General features: G+C 44.4%; 1 protein-coding gene across 4 annotated transcripts in view; it reads left to right on the top strand.

The window, feature by feature from the left end:
- The window catches only part of ATP8B1 (ATPase phospholipid transporting 8B1), a 153082-nt gene that overhangs the window by 111051 nt on the left and 28085 nt on the right, over window positions 1-13946 (top strand). For all 4 annotated transcript variants that reach the window (XM_042239337.2, XM_027960977.3, XM_060405298.1 and 1 more), the window contains 11 exons: window positions 103-201; window positions 316-377; window positions 1621-1693; window positions 1808-1878; window positions 3706-3788; window positions 4131-4289; window positions 4453-4541; window positions 6942-7132; window positions 10338-10546; window positions 11724-11767; window positions 12812-12968. In XM_042239337.2, the coding sequence (XP_042095271.1) occupies window positions 103-201; window positions 316-377; window positions 1621-1693; window positions 1808-1878; window positions 3706-3788; window positions 4131-4289; window positions 4453-4541; window positions 6942-7132; window positions 10338-10546; window positions 11724-11767; window positions 12812-12968 (1237 nt within the window). The remainder of the gene's footprint in view (window positions 1-102; window positions 202-315; window positions 378-1620; window positions 1694-1807; window positions 1879-3705; window positions 3789-4130; window positions 4290-4452; window positions 4542-6941; window positions 7133-10337; window positions 10547-11723; window positions 11768-12811; window positions 12969-13946) is intronic.

The following is a 13946-nucleotide window of genomic DNA, read 5'->3' as shown; positions in this document are numbered from 1 at the left end:
TGGATGATGGTGGGGATTAGACTTAACATTAGCGGTTGCCTGCCTGTAGCTCTGCTGTGTCTTCCCAAGCACACATGTCTGCCATTTTTCAATCTCTTTCAGGCAATCCCTCAAATCTCGACCCTGGCGTGGTACACCACGCTGGTGCCCTTGCTTGTGGTGCTGGGCGTCACGGCCATCAAAGACCTTGTGGATGATGTGGTAAGGATTTCTCATGCAATCTCCTCCTCACCGCTGCAAGCGTATTTTCTAGTGGCATTCATACTGGCCGTTTTAAGATGATTAAAATAACCTTTCCTCATCCCTCCTTTCAAGGCTCGCCATAAAATGGACAAGGAAATCAACAATAGGACGTGTGAAGTCATTAAGGATGGCAGGTACCGTGCCTTTCTGAACTTGTCTTTTCATCCAAGGATGTAATATACAAATACATCCAGAAGCAACCTTAGAGATAACTAGGAACTTGGAAGTCAAAAGGCGCATGAACCTCTTCCTCGTAAAGGCCTCTCTCCACTTCCTGAGACGAGCCTGTCCCCAGGTTGGAGTCCAGGCAGTTGCCTGCTGGAGGTCTGAGTCCTCAGTCCTCCTGAGTTTCCTTCAGCCTGGAGTGTGCGACTCCGTCTCCGCTCTCCCCCAGCGATTTGCCCAAACGTCCTGAAACCCTTCAGGAATCCCCAGCTATAGTGGTCCCTCCCTTCGCTGGGCTTTCAGAGCATTTTGTTTTTGTCTTTCTTGTTATGAGCTGAGTTTTATTAGAATTAGTTGTGTTGAAATCTCATCATCTGCAGTATCTCTGAGGTCTACCATACTATATTTTAAATTTTTTTAAATGTTCATTTGTTAGACTGTCAAATGGGTGTTTCCAGGAGAATTTAATTACCAAAGGAAGCAATCTTTTTATTTTATCAATATTCTTATGAGGTTTATTAGAAAAGTGATACACTCGTTGAAAAGATAAGTTTAAACACTAGAGAGGAGACAAGTTAAGAACTAGAGTTGGGGACTTCCCTGGTGGTCCCGTGGCTAAGACTCTGGGCTCCTAATGCAGGGGACCCAGGTTCGATCCTTGGTTGGGGAAACAGATCCCAGATGCTGCAGCTGAGTCTGCATGCCCCAACTAAAGACCCTGCATGCTGCAATGAAGATCAAAGATCCCGAGTGCTGCTACTGAGACCCAATGCAGCCAAATGTGTATGGAAACCAAAATATCGTGAATATTCCAGATGGCTATGTGGGGTCCAGAATGCTTCCCTCTCCTGGGATCAGCAGGCGATGGGTGACTGAGTGGAAGGAAGCAGAGGGGCTGGGAGCACAGGACATGAGCAAAAACAGAGGGGTGGCACATGTCTCCTTCCTGCACATTTAATGCGCACCCGCTAAGCCCCGATCACGCAACGCAGGATGGAAAGGAACGCAGCAAAATTAGAGCCGCCTTTGTTTCTTCCTCCAGAGGAGAAGACGATCCTCATGACCCCTTAATCATCAGCTGGCTGACCTTCTGGCTGACCTTCCCCTGGGATATACCTTCCCCAGAATTTTTGGCTCCCAGACAACATAATCCAAATCCCCTGCCAATAACTTGAAGAGTGCCACTGAACTATCATTCTTTTCTACATTCAGGTTCAAAGTTGCCAAGTGGAAAGACATTCAAGTCGGAGATGTCATTCGCCTGAAAAAAAATGACTTCATCCCAGTAAGTGGGCTCAAGCTCTGCTGTCTCATTCCTTACCCTTCCATCTGACCTGGCGTTCGATTCTGCCTCGGGTGTGGGGGTCTCTGTGTTACTGGTATGTTTTGTTTCAAACAGGCTGACATCCTGCTGCTGTCGAGCTCCGAACCTAACAGCCTCTGCTACGTGGAAACCGCCGAACTGGATGGGTGAGTGGGTCTTAGGCGGGCAGGTTAGGAAGCTCATCTTTGGAAGGCTGACCATTGTTACGTGAAACTTGTGCACTTGGACAGGAAGCCCTGAGGTCTGGCCTTACCTCTACCCGCTGGATGCCCAGCAACCTCTCCTTGTAGGAGACCACCCTCTCGTTGTCTTTGCCTTTTTCCCTAGTGAGTACGCTTAGGACAAGCAAGAAGACGGCAGTGGTCCGACTCCTTAGTAGGCCAACTTCTCTTGGCCTTATTCTGTGTTTGCGAGCCTATCTTCAAGGAGAGTAAAGCTCTGATTACAGAATGTGTGCCTGAGCCCTCTACCCACTGCTGAGCAGTGTCAGACTGACAAACGGCTGCTAGTAACTATTTCGGGGGAAAAAAATAGATTTTTAAAGTCTTTGCTGGTGGACAGTTCTCTCCCTTTGATGGTTTTTGTTACTATGCCACCACTTGAAAGGATTTTTTGGACGATTTTGGCCAGTTTTCAGTACATTTATGGAAGACCTACTAGGTTGCATTAGTTTTACATGGTAGGTCATTTAATCTTTTTTTTTTTTCTTTTAATTAAAAAAATCAGTATTCTTTCTTATTATTGAGCTGTACTGGGTCCTAGCTGCAGCATGTAAGATCCAATTCCCCAACCAGGGACCGAACCCAGGCCCCCTGCATTAAAGATGCGGAGTCCCAGCCCCTGGACCACCAGGGAAGTTCCTCATTTTATCTTTCCAGCAACCGTATGAGATGTGTGTTATCACCTTGACATACCCCGTGAGGAAACTGAGGCCCTGGAGGTGAGGTAGCCCGCCCAAGGTCACACAGGGGTGGCAGCGTTGGGGCGCTGCCCCCTCTGCTCACTCCCCAGGCTGCTGCCTGTGTTCCTCTCTTGGCATCAGCCCCTTTCTCACACCCACGATGAGCATAAGCTTCTATGGAGACTGAGATCATCTGAGTCAAAGCGAGGTCTGTAAGTCAGTCAGTTGATCGTTCAACCTAAACTGTAAAACAGCTCTTATTCCCACAAGTGAAGGATCCTGAAGTTTTGCAAAGATAGAAACTCCTAGCATGCCCTTTCAGAGCAAACAGAATGGAAAGTTGAGAACTGCTGGTCCACTTCTTAGTAGATGGGAATCCCCAGTCCATCTTCGTGGGGCTTGAAATAAATGACTCACCGCAGGAAGCTTGGCTTGCTCCCCAGGGTGCATGTGCCCAGCCTGGCCCTGGGGGTCCTCTTGCCTCTGTTTTGCCTTCCACTGTGTGTGTGTGTGGATGGGTGAACATGCTTAGTACTGGGGGTAAGGTGATCACCTCCTTCCTTAGATAGAATTCATTTTTCTTTCTTTTTTTTTTTTTTTTTGAAGAATTCATCTTTCAAAGGATCCGGTTATTCACTCTGGGCAATATTAAGCTAATAGAGTCTTGACCCTTTCTGTAACAAATATGTATCCTAGAGTTATCTTAGTGTGATTAAATGTTAGAAAGAAAGTTTTAAATAGCAGTTTGGTAGTCTTGGCTGGTGGTAAGAATTAAAGTTAGTAAGGAGAGAGACAGGAAGCTTCTGGGTACCTGGGGCCTACCCAGGTTGCCTCATAGTAACAAACAGTAAAAGGGGGCCAACATTTCCTGGGTCAGGAGTTTTCCTCTAGTTCAGGGGATAACTACATCCAAAGCTGAAGTTCCAAGGAGAATAGAGAGTTTGAAAACAGAAAAGGCTGATTATTTAGCTTTCGCTTCCTGTATACCTAATGTTACTTCGTACAGTGTTCTTTATACTCCTTTTCCAACTCTGAAATTTGCTCATGTAATTCTTGTTTCCTTTCCCTTTAGAGAAACCAACTTAAAGTTCAAAATGGCACTTGAAATCACACACCAGTGTCTCCAAGAAGAAAGCTCACTGGCAACATTTGATGGTTTGTGCAAATATGTCTTTTTGTTGTTTAGTCACTAAGCTGTGTCCGACCCTTTGCAACCCCGTGGACTGTAGCCTACCAGGCTCCCCTGTCCACGCGATTCTCCAGGCAACAATAAAGGCGTGGGTTGCCATTTCCTTCTCCAGGGGATTTTCCCGACCCAGGGTCAAGCCTGCGTCTCCTACATTGGCAGGGGGGTTCTTTACCACTAACCCCCCAGGAAAGCCCTAACATGTCTTACTTTGTATTAAATTTCCATTGCTTGGTTCAGTCTGTATATTAATTAAAACCAGAAAATCTTTCATATGTGAGTACTTATGTGAATCATATCTCTTTTAAAAGGTTTTATTGAATGTGAGGAACCGAATAACCGACTAGATAAGTTTACAGGAACACTATTTTGGAAAAACACAAGTTTTCCTTTGGATGCTGATAAAATTTTATTACGTGGTTGTGTCATCAGGAACACCGATTTCTGCCATGGATTGGTCATTTTTGCAGGTACTTTTGAAGTCTCTTGGGAAATTGATCTGTAGGCTCATTAAAGATGTAAATGAGGAAACTGATTGTCCTTTCTCTATTGAAACCCAAGAGAGTTATTTTATTGACATGCTAGTGGATTGATTTTCCCAATTGTTGATCAGATTGAAATTTCCATTTCTAGGTGCTGACTCTAAAATAATGAAGAATAGTGGGAAAACCAGATTTAAAAGAACTAAAATTGATTACTTGATGAACTACATGGTTTATACGGTATTTATTTTCTGTTTTGGTAGATTGCTATCTTTTGCTCTAGTTTTCTTGTATGTTTTTCTAATGCAAAGAAATTTTACCTCTGTGGGCCAAGTAGAAAAATTCACAAGGCGGGGGAGAACAGATTCCCTTACCTTTTCTCAGAAATGCCACATCTCCAATAGGAGACTCTCTGGGAATGTGAATCCCAGTTGTAGGGTACCCTGAGTTGATACCTGAGTGATCACCCTATAGAGTCATCAGTTGGGAAACTAGGGAGTCTTAGATCTAAGTTCGTAGGACTACGCCCCTGAAGTCAATGTAAGATTGATTTTACTGCTGTTAATTTCCCACAGGGATAGCTCTCTTAAAAGCAAACCTTTATCCCCCAAAATATACTGTGTAAGTCCAAATATAAGGCAAGTTCATGTGTAAGGTGAGTCAAAGATCTATCTCCAAGACCACTCCCAGTATTGATGATTCATGAGGAAGACTTGAATTCAGCCTATAATTGTTCTCATAGTTAGGACTTACTATGATAAGTATTGCTTATTACAAAGCAAGATAGCAAAGGAAGGTTCATGGGGCAAAGTGCAGAGAAAACCAGGGATGAGCTTCCAAGAGTCCTCTCCCAGTGGGGTCACTCACAACAGACTCACTGAATCCTCCCAGCGACAGTCTGTGTCAGCCCGTGTGAAATGTTGGCTCTCCAGGAAAGTTCATGAGAGACGCGTTGCCTGGGTTTTATTGGGGCCTGGCCATGTAGGCACTGTCTGCCTGGTGTGTGCCAAATTCTGGACTCCCTAAAGGACTCTGGGTAGTCAGTATAAACCATATTGTTTTACACAAACAGCTGGGCACAATGAGTCATTCTTATCAGAGAATAAGAAATAAGGAACCAGGAAGCCCTTCCAAAATCTGTTTCCTGTTGCCAGCCAACGGCCCACTGTGTCAACAGGCCTCTAAGGATGGCAGTCTTAAACCTGCTGTGTCCACTCTTCTGCACATAGAGTGGCCCTAAACATTAGGCACTCCTGCAACTTGCCAGTAAGGGATTTCTTTCAAGTATTTAGTTTTGATGTGTTCACGAGATAGGTGACGTCCTTGTCCCTGTACTCCAGCATCTTATCTGATCCCGTTTAATTTGAGCACAAAACATTTTAGGGACTTATAATACTTCCAATACTTTATATGGTCAAAAGCACATAATAGTAATGTGTTAATATAAGAAAAAATTCTTTTTTCCCTGCTCTCACATTTCATGAAATTTTCATTTGAGCTCTTCTGGCGCATCCTCCATGTCACTGTCTTGCTTATGGCTGGAGCCCTCTCAAGGAGTTTGTCTTCTCTCCTCTGTGCCAAGTTCTTTTGAAATACAGCACTTTTGGAATCTGTGTCCAGAAATTTAAATTTGCCTTGGAAATTTTCTTCCTCCTCACAAGTACCCAGTGTTTACAGTTATCTTAAATACCCAGTTGACTATTGACCTTTTTATTCATTCCTTATATATATATATATATATATACACTCAGTTTTCACAATAGAATACTTACTGTATTGCTTCTTAAAGGATCTTAAATGTTAAGTGATCATTAAACTTTCAGGAATAATTACCCAAATTTGCATAAAGTTTCCTTGCCTTCTTTTTTTTTTAATCATTTCCATTGAACATTTTCTGTAAGAATCCCAATTTTGCCTTCTTTGAAATTGTTCATGCTCAAGTAAGGTTATCTTCCCCAAACATGATGTTATTGCTCAAAGGAAAAGTTGTTGAGATAATGTTCCATATTATGAGAATGTTTAAGGATTTGAATATAAAACACCACCTTCTCTTCTGAAAGATAATTTTAGGAATATAACCTTACCTTGTATATGGTAGGTAGGATAAATTAATCAACCACAGAAATGAATAGGCTTTCAAAGCATTCTTTCTGTTTATTTATTTACCTTTTGTCCTTGCCACATGGGGCATATGGGAGCTTAGTTCCCTGAGCAGGGGTCGAGCTTGTGCCCCCTGCAGCGGAAGCACAGAGTCTTAACCACTGGACCACCAGAAAAGTCCCCTGAAGGAGTTGTTATGGCATTGTCTCTATTTTAAGTGAGTTTGTTGTTGCTGTTCAAGTCACTGAGTTGTGTCCAACTCTTTGCAACCCCATGGACTCTGTCCTCCCCCGTCTCCCAGAGTTTGCTCATATTCATGTCCGTTGAGTCAGTGATAATATCTAACCATTTCATCCTCTGCCGTCCCCTTCTCCTCTTGCTTTCAATCTTTGCAGCATCAGCATCTTTTGAGTTGCCTTTACAGTGTACTGAATTATCATACACATGTAAAGTATTGAGTAAGGTAAATTAGAGTCTGCACAATGCATGGGATTGGGAATGTGTCCTTAGCGTTAAGCCTGACTACCGTGTGTCTTTCAGATCTTTGTTGTTCTCATCTTGCTTTCTGCGGGTCTTGCCATCGGCCATGCTTACTGGGAAGCTCAAGTTGGCAATTTTTCCTGGTACCTCTATGATGGAGAAGATGCTACACCCTCCTACCGTGGATTTCTAAATTTCTGGGGCTACATCATTGTTCTCAACACCCTGGTGCCCATCTCTCTCTATGTCAGGTAAGGCTGACTTCTCTTTGGCCTTCTGCTTTAAGAGAAGAATTTGGTACACCTTGCCAATTCAGCACCTTCAATTTTGGCAATACTTGTTTTAAAGGTCATAAGGAACAAATAAGAAAAGAGCTCTCACTTCAGAATTGAGGGTGATCTGGGCAGAGGAAATTCACACTGCATGTCTGCTCCATGCTAGGCACAGCATCTTGTATCTTGACCTCTTGACAGATAAAGCTGCTGGAGTTCAGAGGTCAAGCGCCACTCCTGCAGTCCCTTTCTTGGCAGGATTCCTTCTGACTGGGCTCCAAAGCTCAAGCTCACGCATCAGAAAGAGCTGGATGAAGATTTAGATGTCATGGAATAACTTAGTTGTTCTCCGTTTCAGGACCTATCCTAACCTCTTTTCTGTATCTTCTGTATCACTACCTGGTATATCTCCAGCTTGTAAAACTCACTGGGCTTCCTGAACGCTGCCTCCCACATTTCGCGTCTCAAAATGTTCTCTTTCTCATCTCAACCCCAACTGTGATAAAAGAGTAATAAAAGAGGGTCATATGTCTGATAGATGGCCATCACCTTGTTTTCTGATACTTTTTCCTGTTTTGCTTTTTTAATATCAAGTTTCACTGTCTCTGGTTAGTTGAACTTTAAACCACTGGGAAAAAATTGTGCCTTGAAATATCCCCAGCAGCCAGAGTCTGCTCTTGGTTCCCATAAGTAATAGCCCAGAGGCATATAAGACTGCACGCACACCTGTAATTAGAAGTGTTTGTTTTATTTTGATTTTATTACACGTACATTTGTTTTAGTTTTAATTTTATTAGCTGTAGTTACTATCGCTCTTTTCATGTGAAGTAAAGCCCTGGGGAGCCATGTGTTTGCAGTTACTTTGAAAAAAAACTGAGATGATTTTACCTTTGTTAGGGGGACTACTATACAGACTGTTTTGTCTGAATTTGTACATATGTATTAGGGCCTCCCTGGTGGCTCAGACGGTGAAGAATCTGCCTGCAGCGCAGGAGACCTGGTTTCAATCCCTGGGTCGAGAAGATCCCCTGGAGAAGGGAAAGGCAACCCACTCCAGTGTTCTTAAATGTAAAAGTGTTAGTTGCTCAGTCCTGTCTGACTCTGTGACCCCATGGACTGTACCCCACCAGGCTCCTCTGTCCATGGAATTCTCTAGACAAGAATACTGGAGTGAGTTGCCATTCCCTTCTCCAGGAGATCTTCCCAACCCAGGGATCGAACCTGGGTCTCCCACATTGCAGGCATATTCTTTACCATCTGAGCCACCAGGGAAGCCCCCAGTATTGTTGCCTGGAGAATTCCATGATCAGAGGAGCCTGGCAGGCCATGGGGCCACAAAAAGTTGAACATGACTGAGCGACTGACACTTTCACGCATGTATATTATACGTAAACCGTATATGGAGTTTTAGGTTTTAAAAAGTCATGTCATGTGATTAATATGATTTTTTTGTTGGTTTGTTTCTCTTGGAAGCGAAGGTCCTTTTGAAGCATACGTCAGTCAGGTCATTTCAGATAGTATCTCTGTTCTGCTTTTAGCCCCACAGTAGCTTTCTGTCTCATTCAGAATAGACTGACAGCAGTCACACTGCGCCCACAGGCCCATGGGACCCACTACACTGCCCTGCATACCCGGTCATGACCTGCACCTCCACCCACTCCCCAGGCTCCCTCACCTTGAGCCTCCTTGAATGTCTCAGTGGTATCAGCACCTGCCCCAGGGCCTTTGCACTTGCTCTGACCACTCCCTGGAATATCCTTTCTCTTCGATATCTACATGGTTGCTCTTTCATTTCCTTGAGAGCTCTGCTCAAAGCTCACCTTATACCCCTGGCTATTCCTGACCCTCTCTGTCTTCAACATCACTTCCTCTGCCTGTCGGTCTCTGCCTCTCTTTACGGTGCTTTGATTTTCTACAGATGATTCTCACCATCTAATATAGTATATGTTTACTTGAGGGCAGGGATTTTTGTCTCTCTTGTTTATTGACGTATCCCCTGTACCTAGGATGATGTCTGGTAATACTAGGCACTCATGAAGCATATAAGGGAGCAGAAAAGAAGGGAGTTATTGTTCCATCTGTTTAGTTCCATCCTTTACAGACATCCTTTGCCCACTGAACAGTGGCTGGATGTGTAAGCACCTTCCTTAAAACTGAGGTGGATTTAATCAGTTATAGTTTTCAAGTAGGAATGATCCTTTTAGAGTACTGTATTTTGGACATTCTATAATCTTATAAGAATTTAGGAATATATAAAAAATGAGCTGCTCTGGTGGCTCAGATGGTAAAGAATCTGCCTGCAATTCAGGAGACCGAGGTTTGATCCCTGGGTTGGGAATATCCCCTGAAGATGGACATGGCAACCCACTCCAGTATTCTTGCCTGGAGAATTAGAGGAGCCTGGTGGGCTTCAGTCAATGGGGTCCCAAAGAGTCGGACACAACGGAGTGACTAACAGTTTCACTCACAAAGTGGGTAAACGACAAGGACCTACTGTTTAGCACAGGAAACTATATTCCATATCTTGTAATAACCTCTAATGGAAAAGAATCTGAAAAAGAATATTTATGTGCATGTTCCTCAAAAAATGTCTATTGCTGAGTCACTTTGCTATGTACCAGAAACTAACACAGCACTGCAAGTTAACTGCACTTCAATTAAAAAAATGTTAAAAAAAATAATTTTTACCAGTGTGCAGTTGCAGCCTGTGGGTTATCTGCCAAAAGTCCTTTGTGCTGCTCGAGAGCACACAGGGATGTATAACCTAGTGGCTCTCACTCCTTTTGCCTCCAATTGAGGGCAGAGTTGAACATACCTTTCCATCGTCCCTGGGTGCGATGGGGACTGAGAGAAGAGAGCAGATATTGTCTCATGGGTGGGGGGGTGTACCCCCTGCAGTGTTAGTTACCGCGTCACCCACATGGGCTGTGTGTTCTGAACAGAGGGTTCCGTGGCTGGATGTGCTCAGGAGTTTGTAGGAAACCACCTCGAGAGGACACTTTGACCTTGAAGCTGGAGAAAGATGTGTTTGGTCAGGAGAACCCAGAGGCTGGGCACAGGGGTCAATGCAGGGCTGGTCTCCCTGTAGATGAGTAGCTTGCTGCTATCGCAAAGCAAGGACAAAATCCACTGCCTGCCGCTCATATCTGAGAGCTCGATTGAAAGTAATCTTTTATCTTGCTAGTGTGGAGGTGATTCGTCTTGGCCAGAGTTACTTCATCAACTGGGACCTGCAGATGTACTATCCTGAGAAGGACACGCCCGCAAAGGCGAGAACCACCACGCTGAATGAGCAGCTCGGGCAGATCCATTACATCTTCTCAGACAAGACGGGGACCCTCACGCAGAACATCATGACCTTTAAGAAGTGCTGCATCAACGGGCAAATTTACGGTGAGCAGAAGCTATTACTCCGTCTCTGGACGTGTGCGACCAGAGGCTGCCTCCCTGGAGTGGTCCCCTCCCAGTGCAAAGCTCTGGTGGTTATTCTGGTGATGTTTCTCAAGCAGCATCACTGGAGCATTGAGACCACACATGTGGGGAGGTGAGGAGTCAGAATTAGGTATATATTCCTCAAAAAGTTAGCTTGCCATGTGATCCAGCAAGTTTGCTCCTGGTTACACACCTGAAAGAACCAAAAGCAGGGACTTGAACAGGTATTTGTACATCCATGTCCCTAGTAGCGTTATTCATAATAGGGAAGGTAGTAGTAACTTGAAGTGTCCATCAGTGGATGAATGGATAGGAAAATGTGATGGATACACACAGTGGAATATTACACAGTCTTGAAAAGGAAGGAGACCGTGACACACGGATGAACTCTGAGGTTATTATGCTACGTGGAATAAGCCAGACACAAAAGGAAACATACTGTATGATTCCATTTCTTCGAGGCACTTGGAGAAGTCAAATTCGGAAAGCTAGAGAGTAGAATGGTGATTGCCAGGGTTTAAGGGAAGAAGGGAATGAGGAATTAGTGTTTAATGAAAACGGCATTTCCTTTCGATGAAGGAGCCATCGAGATGGATGGTGCTGAAGGCTGTACGGCAGTGTGATTGTACTTACTGCCACCGAACTGTTCATTTAAAAATAGTTGAGATGAAATTCCCTGGTGGTCCAGTGCTTAGGACTCCGTACTTCCACTGCTGGGGGCCTGGATTCGATCTCTTATCAGGCAACTAAGATCCCACAAGCCTCGAGGCATGGCCAGAAAACAAACAACAAAATAGTTGAGATGGTAGACTTTGTTTTTCATCACAATTATATTTTAAAAATTGATTTCCATTGTAATATTCTGAAATGTGCTATATACTTATAACAAGGCTAGTGCTGCATTCAAAGTGGATGCCCGTAACATTTAAAGATTTAAAAACAATTTAATTATTTTAAAAGCTATGAGAACATCATAAATTTCCTCTTGGAGGAAACATTTTGGTGTGAGCTGCAGACTCACAGAATGTCAGTGAGGAAGGCAGGATGCTGAGGGCTTGAGGAAGGGGCCCTGCTGACAGGCTCCCAGACGGGCTATGAGACCCGTTGATTCAATTTGTTTTGTCCTGTTTGTTCCCAGGAGACCATCGAGATGCTTCTCAGAATAGTCATAGCAAAATCGAGGTGAGTCCTTTCACAGACGAAGTCGTTTGGGGTGTGTATGACTTTCCTGGGCTGTAACAAGCTCCCATAGAATAGGTGTCTTACAGCAATAGGAATGGATTCTAGCGCAGCGCTGGAGGCCAGAAGTTCGAATGGAGCAGTCGGCAGGCACACACTCCCTCTGGGATCTCTGGGGCGGAATCCGTCGTGGCCTCTTCCTGGGCTCTGGCAGTTGCCTGCAGTCCTGGGCCCTTGGCCGGCAGGCACATCACTCAGAAGTCTGCCTCTGTCGTCATCCGGCCTTCCTTCTCCCTGTGTGTCTGTCCAGATTTCTTTCCGTTTATAAAGACACCAGTCGTTGGGTTGTGTGCGTCTGTGCTCAGTCGCTCAGTCATGTCTGACTCTTTGCAACCCTATGGACTGTAGCTCACCAGTCTCCTCTGTCCATGGGATTCTCCAAGCGAGAAGACTGTAGTGGGTTGCCATGCCGTCCTCCAGGAGATCTTCCTGACCCAGAGATCAAGCCCGCATTTCTTGCATTTCCTGCATTGCAGGTGGACTCGTTACCATTGAGCCACCAGGCCAGTCCCTAGATTAGGGTCTCTCTAATCCATTTAACCTCATCTTTGTTTTTCTTTTTTTACATTGGGGTATAGTTGATTAATAATGTGTTAGTTTCAGGTGTACAGCAAAGTCATTCAGTTATTTAATATACACATGTATCTATTCTTTTTCAAAATCTTTTCCCAGAGTATTGAGTATAGTTCCTTGTGCTCAGTATAAACTTCCTCTTGATTACATCTACCAAGACCTTATTTCCAAAGAAGGTCCTATTCCCAGGTCCCAGGGGTTAGGACTACAACATATCTCTTTTTTGGGGGGGACGCAATTTGATTCACACCAGGCTATGTTAAAACAGATATGAGCCTCTGGATACTTCAGAACATATTAAAATCCTAAGGGGATGTTTGCATGAAGACACAGCTTCCAAGAAAAGTTCCTATCATTTGTGAAGCCCGAGTCGTCTGTTGTACACGCCCATTTTCCCTTCTCCGTTTCTTTCAGCCAGTGGATTTTAGCTGGAATACGTTCGCCGATGGGAAGCTCGCATTTTACGACCATTATCTCATCGAGCAGATCCAGTCGGGGAAGGAGCCAGAGGTGCGGCAGTTCTTCTTCCTGCTGGCGGTGTGTCACACCGTCATGGTGGACAGGCTCGACGGTGAGTGTGGCTGTCGCATCTTGGACACCGGAGACCAGGTTTTTTTTGTTTTTAGTTGCCAGTGAACTCGTGCTTGGGACTCGAATGCATATGAAGAGTTGCGTGAACTAGAGGCGTTTCAGTTAGGTTTCATCACTGACACGTCTTCATCTTATACCCCAGAGACGTACCCGGCTTACGTGGCATCCTCCAGGGAGACTTGCCCTCTAGATCCTGGGTTCTGTTTCCTATGGGCAGGTCTTTGCCATAGATATCCTGCAGAAGGCTTTTCGGATGTAAGGCTTCTTCTTCCTAGCAAGTGTCATTTTGGTCTGTTTACCCAGAAGCCAGCGGATGAAACAACTAGACCAGATCACCGACTCCTTTCTCCCTGCACCTGGAGAAAAGGATGAATGGATAGCAGTCCAGCTGTCGTCAAGTCCTTCCCAGAACCCAGACACCTCCAAATTAAATGACTTCTGAAAATTAAGTGAATTCTGAAAAGCAGAATTCTTTTTTGTGTTTGTTAATTTTTAAAGAAAATTATAGTTGGTTTATACTGTTGTGTTAATTTCTGCTGTATAGCAAAGTGATTCAGTTACACAGGTATATACATTTTTATGTTTCGTAGTGTTTTCCATTATGGTTTATCATAGGATATTGAATATAGTTCCTGGTGCTATGCAATCAGCCCTTGTTGTGTATCCATCCTGTAGAATAGTTTGTACCCGCTGACCCCAAACCCCAATCCATCCTCCCCCACACTCCCTCTCCCTTGGCAACCGCAAGTCTGTTCTCTCTCTGAGATTGCTCCTGCTTCCTGGATAAGTCCGTGTTGTACTTTCGATCCCGCATGTGAGGGATACCACATGGTATTTGTCTTTCTCTTTCCAACTTACTTCACTTAGTATGATAACCTCCAGGTTCATCCGAGTTGCTGTAAATGGCATTGTTTTGTTCTTTTTTGTGGCTGCAGTATTCCAGTGCGTGTGTACACAC

The sequence above is a fragment of the Ovis aries genome, chromosome 23 (assembly GCF_016772045.2).
Source record: "Ovis aries strain OAR_USU_Benz2616 breed Rambouillet chromosome 23, ARS-UI_Ramb_v3.0, whole genome shotgun sequence".
In the NCBI taxonomy this organism is placed as follows: domain Eukaryota; kingdom Metazoa; phylum Chordata; class Mammalia; order Artiodactyla; family Bovidae; genus Ovis; species Ovis aries.
The sequence above is the reverse complement of the archived record's forward strand: the minus strand, read 5'-3'. Positions and strand labels throughout refer to the sequence as shown.